A 9,057-nucleotide genomic window follows, 5' to 3' on the forward strand; every position below is an offset into this window, starting at 1 on the left:
GCAAAAATATGAGTAGGACTATGGCTCATGGTGCGCCGGGCCACACGTATACATGCACTGTGGAAGGCAAAGCTCGTTAAGCAATGAACTGTATAGTCTATATCATCCTTGTCCTTCGATTGATCTGAACAATAATAATTTTTAAGCTCCTCAGCTCCTTTCCCAGCTCTATAAATACCATGGGGTGGCCAGGAAGCAACCAGTGTCAAGTGGTACGCAGCACTACATGCAGTAGTAGTCTCCCAAGAGCAAGAGGGGTCAACCGACCACTTTGCTCTAGTTTAGCTGGTCTTTGTTTATAGAGCAGGAGATCAGTATCAGACCACCCGCCAAGATGGGTGCCGTTGGGAGCCCTTTGGTCTTTGCTGTGGGCATCCTAGGTATGCATGCATGCATGCACATCATGGTCACAATTTCATACGTAGATCAAGTAGGAGTATTTTATACCTACTTCCATGAAATTACACCATAACCTACCAGTATGCCACAGTACCACTATGCATGAATTTCCCGTGTTAATTACTCCTAGATTGTTTTGTTTGTGTAAGAGAGAAGATGTAGCTAGGTCTGATGAGTTTTTGTTTTCCTTTGTGTTTTTTGCACGCAGGCAACATCCTGTCGTTCCTGGTTATCCTGGCGCCGGTGCCGACGTTCTACCGTGTGTACACGAGGAAGTCGACGGAGTCGTTCCAGTCAGTTCCCTACGCGATGGCGCTGCTGAGCGCAATGCTGTGGCTCTACTACGCGCTGCTCACCAAGGACCTCCTCCTCCTCACCATCAACACGCTGGGGTGCGTCGTCGAGTCCGCCTACCTCGCCATCTACCTCGCCTACGCACCCAAGCAGGCCAGGGCCTTCACCGTCAAGCTCGTGTGCATCATGAACATGGCGCTCTACGGGGCCATGGTCTGCGTCCTGCAGCTGTTGGTCAAGGACGGCGAGAGCCGCGTCACCATCGCCGGTGGCATCGGCTCCGCCTTCGCGCTCGCCGTCTTCGTCGCCCCTCTAGCCATCATCGTAAGTAGAGTAATACCTTGTCCTCTGTACGTTCTTCATCTGCATCGTCGTAGTTGACTGACGGCACGCTGTTAAATTTGCAGAGGCAAGTGATCAGGACCAAGAGCGTGGAGTTCCTGCCCTTCTGGCTATCCTTCTTCCTCACCATCAGCGCCGTCGTCTGGTTCTTCTACGGCCTACTCATGAAAGATTTCTTCGTAGCGGTACGGTTTTTTCCCCGGCCTACAAAATTAAGAATTGCATAATATTTTCATGCAAGCAAGCAGGCAGGCACGCGAGCTAAGCTAAGATATCTAGCCTTGCCAGCTTAGGGTGTGGTTAATTGGTTTTATACACCAACTTTTGGGCAATCATGCATGCATACTAATACTAGCGCAAACAAGCTAGCTAGTGCGCTGCGGCTGTGTCATGCGCCAGGTGCCCCCGGTTGTTGCATGCATGACCAGAACAGGAGTAGAACCTAACAAAAAGATACTACTCCCCAACACGTAATTGAGCTACAAGGACTAGTATATACTATTTATCTTGGGCACCAAAAGCAAAGATCGTACTTACAGGCGTAAAGGACGATCAGTCAAACTAGTAGTAGTATATCCCCACACGATGATGTTCAATTAACGTGAAGCTATAAACTTTTGTTGTTAACTAGGAGTGTAAATCAATCAGCATTTCAGCACTAGCTACCGGAACCTCAAGACGTTGCACGCGTTTTGCACTGACCAAAACGTGTATCTGTGTGTGTAGGCACCCAACGTGCTGGGGCTGCTGTTCGGGCTGGCCCAGATGTCGCTGCACCTGGTGTACAAGAACCCCAAGAAGAAGGGCGCCGTGTCGGAGGTCCAGGTCCCGGCGGACGACGAGAAGAACCAGCTGCCACTTCAGCAGCAGCAGGAGGCCGGCACAACGGCACACGTCGTTGCGCCGATCATCGAAGGCGACGAGGAGGTCGTGAACGGCAGGGAGGACGACGTCGGCGGCGACAAGCAGCAAAGCGTGTCCGTGGTGGACATCGTGCTGCCGCCCCCCGAGGAGCACCCCACACTGCCGCCGGTCGACCACCCTGCGCCACTGCCGCCCATGAGAATGGCCGTCGAGGTGGTCTGATCTACGTGATGGAGCAGAATGACCTAACTATATAGCTGCGGTATGTTTATCAATTGCGGGCGCGGCACCATGCATGCATGCGTACGTCTATGTGTTCAGTTCGTTATGTATAAGTTCGTGCCAATCCGATCGTATGTTGTTGGTTAATTACTAGTACTAGTAGTTAATTAGTATTGGACTACTGGTATATGTACGTAGGAAGGAAGGTGTGGGCTCGTCTGATCTGATCATCGATGCAGCATGATTGGAGAAACTGGAGTGGTGTACTCGTGTAGAGCATCCTCTGGTGTATGCTGGCCTCTTGCAGCGCTTGGAGATGCATAGTTTCTCTGATCAAATAAAAAGCTCATGTATTTCTTCAGTCACCGTGGTGTTTTTCTTAAGTTGCATCATGATGTTTTCATCAGTTTTGCCTAGTACACTACCACTAATAGAAAAATGGTTAAATGTGAGACACATTAGTCTCGGTTTGAATTTGAGCCGGCACTACGTGTCCATTAGTGCCGGTTCCAATGGCTAGGCGGGAGAAGATCTTTAGTACCGGTTCGTAGTGAACTTTTAGTACCGGTTCGTGCCACAAACCGGTACTGAAGAGGCAGTGGCTGGCTGTTGTCAGGCTGGGGCCCGGCCAGCCCCTTTAGTACCGGTTCATGGCATGAACCGGTAGTAAAGAGGTTGTGGCAGGCTGTTTTTAGTCCCACCTCGCTCCCCTAGCAGGATTTTTACCACCTTAAATATGTTACTTCTCAAATAATCAGAAGCACTTGGTCCTAATTGAACTCTATGTGTAGAATTTGTGGTCGCAATATGAGTCTTCACCGGTTTCTAAACCGTTGAGGACTCATATTGGCAATTTAGATTTTACACAAAAAGATTATCGATAATCAATGTATTTTATATATATATATATATATATATATATATATATTTACATGTTTACGCCCTCACTCTCTTCTCTCTCCACTCACACTCACTCGGTCTCCCCCTCAACCCCCCCGCGCCGGTCCTCCCCCGCCGATCGCCCCAGCTAAATGACCGTGAAATCAAAAATCACTACAAAATGAACTCTGAAAATGTCGAAACTTGGCATGGTATCATCATTTCACCCACATAGCATGTGCAAAAAAGTAAAGAGGGTTACGGCAAAAATTGGACGCACTTCGTGTACAAACTGGAAAATCTTTTTTGGAGTATCAGGGTTTCGGACAAGAACTCATCTATTACACGGGCACTTCATTTTTTAAACTTATTTGAACTCCAGACTTTTTTTGCATTCCGTATGCACCATTCAAAGCGACATCATCAATTTTCAACATGTTCTGGCATCATTTGCTATTTTTCAGTCATTTACCGATTTGTTTAGAGAGCTAAATGACCGTGAAATTGAAAATCACTATAAATGCACTTTAAAAATGTTGAAACTTGGCATGGTATCATCATTTCACCCACATAGCATGTGCAAAAGAGTAGAGAGGGCTACGGCAAAAACTGGACGCACTTCGTGTACAAACTGGACAATTGCTTTCGGAGTATCAGGGTTTCGGACGATCACTCATCTGTTACACGGGCACTTCATTTTTTAAACTTATTTGAACTCCAGACTTTTTTTGCGTTTTGTATTCACCATTCAAAGCGACGTCATCAATTTTCAACACGTTCTGACATCATTTGCTATTTTTCAGTCATTTACTGATTTGTTTAAAGAGCTAAATGACCGTGAAATTAAAAATCACTACAAAAAGAACTCTGAAAACATTGGAACTTGGCATTGTATCATCATTTCACCCACATAGCATGTGCAAAAGAGTAGAGATGGTTACGCCAAAAACTGGACGCACTTCGTGTACAAACTAGACAATCTCTTTCGGAGTATCAGGGTTCCGCAAGAGAACTCATCTGTTAAACGGGCACTTCATTTTTTTAAACATATTTGAACTCCAGACTTTTTTGTGTTTTGTATGCACCATTCAAAGCGACGTCATCAATTTTCAACACGTTCTGACATCATTTGCTATTTTTCAGTCATTTACTGATTTGTTTAAAGAGCTAAATGATCGTGAAATTGAAAATCACTACAAAAAGAACTCTGAAAACATTGAAACTTGGCATTGTATCATCATTTCACCCACATAGCATGTGCAAAAGGGTAGAGAGGGTTACGACAAAAACTCGACGCACTTCGTGTACAAACTAGACAATCTCTTTTGGAGTATCAGGGTTCCGCAAGAGAACTCATCTGTTAAACGGGCACTTCATTTTTTTAAACTTATTTTAACTCCAGACTTTTTTGTGTTCTGTATGCACCATTCAAAGCGACGTCATTAATTTTCAACACGTTCTGACATCATTTGCTATTTTCAGTATTTACCGATTTGTTTAGAGAGCTAACTGACCATGAAATTGAAAATCACTACAAAATGAACTCTGAAAATGTTGAAACTTGGCATGGTATCATCATTTCACCCACATAACATGTGCAAAAGAGTAGAGAGGGTTACGGAAAAAACCGGACGCACTTCATGTACAAAAAACCAGACCATTCAAAGCGACATCATCAATTTTCAACACGTTCTGACATCATTTGCTATTTTCAGTCATTTACCGATTTCTTTAGAGAGCTAACTGACCGTGAAATTGAAAATCAGTACAAAATGAACTCTGGAAATGTTGAAACTTGGCATGGTATCATCATTTCACCCACATAACATGTGCAAAAAAGTAGAGAGGGTTACGGAAAAAACCGGACGCGCTTCATGTACAAACTGGACTATCTCTTTCGAAGTATCAGGGTTTCGGACGAGAACTCGTTTGTTACACGAGCACTTCATTTTTTTAAAATTATTTGAAATCCAAACTTTTTTTGCGTTCCGTATGCACCATTCAAAGCGGCATCATACATTTTCAAGACGTTCTGACATCATTTGCTGTTTTTCAGTCATTTACCGATTTGTTTAGAGAGCTAAATGACCGTGAAATTAAAAATCACTACAAAATGAACTCTGAAAATGTTGAAACTTGGCATGCTATCAGTATTTCACCCACATAGCATGTGCAGAGTAGTAGAGAGGGTTACGACAAAAACTGGACGCACTTCGTGTACAAACTGGACAATCCCTTTCGGAGTATCAGGATTCCGGACGAGAACTCATCTGTTACACGGGCACTTCATTTTTTATAAGTTATTTGAACTCCAGACTTTTTTTGCATTCCATATGCACCATTCAAAGCGACGTCATCAATTTTCAACATGTTCTGACATCATTTACTATTTTTCAGTCATTTACCGATTTATTTAGAGAGCTAAATGACCGTGAAATTGAAAATCACTACAAAATGAACTCTGAAAATGTTAAAACTTGGCATGGTATCATCATTTCACCCACATAGCATGTGCAAAAGAGTAGAGAGGGTTAAGGCAAAAACTGGACACACTTCATGTATAAACTGGACAATTTGTTTCGGAGTATCAGGGTTACGGACGAGAACTCATCTGTTACATGGGCACTTTATTTTTTATAACTTATTTGAACTCCGGACTTTTTTGCGTTCCGTATGCACCATTCCAAGCGACATCATCAATTTTCAACACGTTCTGACATCATTCGCTATTTTTCCGTCATTTACCGATTTGTTTAGAGAGCTAAATGACCATGAAATTGAAAATCACTACAAAATGAACTCTGAAAATGTTGAAACTTGGCATGGTATCATCATTTCACCCACATAGCATGTGCAAAAGAGTAAAGAGGGTTACAGCAAAAATTGGACGCACTTCATGTACAAACTGGACAATCTCTTTCAGAGTATCAGGGTTCTGCACGAGAACTCATCTGTTACACGGGCACTTCATTTTTTAAAACTTATTTCAACTCCAGAATTTGTTTGTGTTCCGTATGCACCGTTCAAAGCGACGTCATCAATTTTTAACACGATATGACATCATTTGCTATTTTCAGTCATTTACTGATTTGTTTAGAGAGCTAAATGACCGTGAAATTGAAAATCACTACAAAATGAACTCCGAAAATGTTGGAACTTGGTATGGTATCATCATTTCACCCACATAGCATGCGCAAAAGAGTAGAGAGGGTTATGGCAAAAACTGGACGCACTTCATGTACAAACTGGACAATTTGTTTCGGAGTATCAGGGTTCCGCACGAGAACTCATCTGTTACACGAGCACTTCATTTTTTTAAACTTATTTGAACTCCAGACTTTTTTGCGTTCCGTATGCACCATTCAAAGCGACGTCATCAATTTTCAATGCGTTCTGACATCATTTGCTATTTTTCAGTCATTTACCGATTTGTTTAGAGAGCTAAATGACCGTGAAATTGAAAATCACTACAAAATGAACTCCGAATATGTTGAAACTTGGTATGGTATTATCATTTCACCCACATAGCATGTGCAAAAGAGTAGAGAGGGTTACGGCAAAAACTGGACGCACTTCATGTATAATCTGGACAATCTGTTTCGGATTATCAGGGTTCCGCACGAGAACTCATCTGTTACACGAGCACTTCATTTTTTAAAACTTATTTGAACTCCAGACTTTTTTGCGTTCCGTATGCACCATTCAAAGCGACGTCATCAATTTTCAACACGTTCTGACATCATTTGCTATTTTCCAGTCATTTACCGATTTGTTTAGAGAGCTAAATGACCATGAAATTGAAAATCACTATAAAATGAACTCTAAAAATGTTGAAGCTTGGCATGGTATCATCATTTCACCCACATAGCATGTGAAAAAGGGTAGAGAGGGTTGTGGCAAAAACTGAACGCACTTCGTGTACAAACTGGACAATCTCAGAAAAGAAAAATCTATGTAAAAAAACTGCTCAGAATAAATAGAAGAAAAATAAATAAAGTAGAAAATAAATAAATTAGAAAAGAAAAAACTATATGAAAAAATGTTGAGGCGCTGTCCAGTGGGCCTACTAGGCCTTGGGCATGTAAATTGAGGCCCACAGGGGCCAGCAGGCTCACAGGACAGTGCGCCATAGTTAGGCCCAGAAGGCTGGTTTACAAAGGAGTTCGATAGAGTAGCCGCGGCTGGGTTTATAAACCAGTGCGACTGCCCTTTGCCCGGCAAGGTGGGACTAAACTTTGCGCACCGTAGTGCACCCCTTTAGTACCGGTTTGGCCTTTAGTACCGGTTGGAGCCACGAACCGGTACTAAAAAGGGCTGCTTCCCGCCGCTTGGGCTGGCCAAAATTGGTCTTTAGTACCGGTTGGTGGCTCCAACCGGTACTAGAGACCCCTCCTATATATATGACACTTGCGAAAAATTCAGTTTCATCTCTGCATCTCCAACCTCTTCGCGACATTGCCGCCTCTCCCGTCCCGCGCTGTCGCCCATCGCTGTCTCGCCCTCGCCGCCCCCGCCGCTCGCCGTCGCCCCTGCTGCTCGTCGTCGCCGTCTCGCGCTGCCGCCCCATACGCCGGCCGCCGCTCGTCTCGCCCCCGCCGCCTGTACGCCGCCGCCCCGTACGCCCCCGCCGCCGCCCCCAGTTGTACACACACACACATACACACACACAATCACGTACACACACGCATGCACGCGCACACACACACATTTTTTACTTATTTTCTGTTTTCTGCCTTTTAGATTAATGCATGTCAAATTGTTAATTGGATGATCGAATTAGATGAATTACCTACATAAGAATGTTAGATTAATGTCGAATGTTAGATGAATTAGATAGAAAGGTTAAATATTAATATCAATTGTTAGATGAATTAGCAAGATATTAATGTCAATTGAATTAATAGAACTAGTTTATTTTTAGTAAATGCTTAGTTGAACTAGTTGAATTAATAGAACCAGTTTATTTTTAGTAAGAAAATTTAGGTATATAAGATTTGATGATGTAATTAAAATATTACTATATAGAACTAGCTACTTTATATATATTAGTAAGAAAATTAATAGAACTAGTTTATTTTTAGTAAATGCTTAGTTGAATTAGTTGAATTAATAGAACTAGTTTATTTAGTTAAATTAATAGAACTAGTAAGTGTTTAATGTTTCACCTATATGAACATATGTTAGATCTTAATGTCAAATGTTAGATGAATTAGATAGAAATTATATGTTATATATATATATATATATTTATTTAATTTAGTTATATAAGATTTGATCATCTAATTAAAATTTTACTATATAGAACTAGCTACTTTATTTTTAGTAAGAAAATTAATAGAACTAGTTTAGTTAGTAGACTTAATTAGTTGAACTAGTTAGTTGAATTAGTTGAGCTACTTTATTTAGGTATATTTTTAGTAAGTGCTTAGTTGAATTAGTTGAACTAGTTGAATTAATAGAACTAGTTGAATTAATAGAACTAATAAGTGTTTAATGTTTCACCTATGAACATAGGAATGTCGTCTGACAACGAACACGATTTCATTATGTGCGAATACTGCGAAGACCAGCGCGGCCTGTGCGACAGAAATTTTCTAGTTGATGATAGGCGTTTTAGCATCAAGCTGGATGAGAACTTCGAAGTGGATACAGTAAGTCACAACGACAAGTCTTTTTTCGTAATTAAGCATGACTTATGCTTCATTTGCTTCAACTTATAATTTTAAATTTTCACTATTCTACTAGCGTATCCCCTGCCATGCAAGAATTTTTGTCTTGGATAAGATAAGTTTCAGTCCTAATAAAACTATGGAGGTAAAGAAAGTTTACCTGGAGACCGAGCATGGTTATACCTTTAACGTCAAATTATACAATGCAGACACATACACCTATTTTGAATGCAAAACTTGGCAAGCACTATGCAAGGCTTATGCATTTGAGTCTGATATGGTTATCACCTTTGATATTCATCCGGAAGATGATATTGAAGGTAATAGAGACATCTGGGTCAATGTGCAGATGCCTCCAGTTTTACCATTATGTGAGTTTCTCAACCAT

General features: G+C 41.7%; 1 protein-coding gene across 1 annotated transcript; it reads left to right on the top strand.

Annotated features, from left to right (window-relative positions):
- The first annotated feature begins 215 nt into the window (after positions 1-215).
- On the top strand, positions 216-2,482 carry LOC123081889 (bidirectional sugar transporter SWEET12). The gene is made up of 4 exons (XM_044504402.1): positions 216-380; positions 608-1,017; positions 1,101-1,220; positions 1,762-2,482. Exons 1-4 carry the CDS (start codon positions 335-337, stop codon positions 2,119-2,121), a joined length of 936 nt encoding a protein of 311 aa, XP_044360337.1. The 5' UTR covers positions 216-334; the 3' UTR covers positions 2,122-2,482.
- Positions 2,483-9,057: the final 6,575 nt, after the last annotated feature.

This window comes from Triticum aestivum, chromosome 4A, assembly GCF_018294505.1.
Source record: "Triticum aestivum cultivar Chinese Spring chromosome 4A, IWGSC CS RefSeq v2.1, whole genome shotgun sequence".
Taxonomy (NCBI): domain Eukaryota; kingdom Viridiplantae; phylum Streptophyta; class Magnoliopsida; order Poales; family Poaceae; genus Triticum; species Triticum aestivum.

Bases quoted from the DNA above. Each gene is read 5' to 3' on its own strand.
- LOC123081889 (XM_044504402.1), top strand. From the start codon at position 335: ATGGGTGCCGTTGGGAGCCCTTTGGTCTTTGCTGTGGGCATCCTAG. The intron at 1,018-1,100 runs GTAAGTAGAGTA...TTAAATTTGCAG, and splicing joins TCGCCCCTCTAGCCATCATC to AGGCAAGTGATCAGGACCAA. The intron at 1,221-1,761 runs GTACGGTTTTTT...CTGTGTGTGTAG, and splicing joins TGAAAGATTTCTTCGTAGCG to GCACCCAACGTGCTGGGGCT.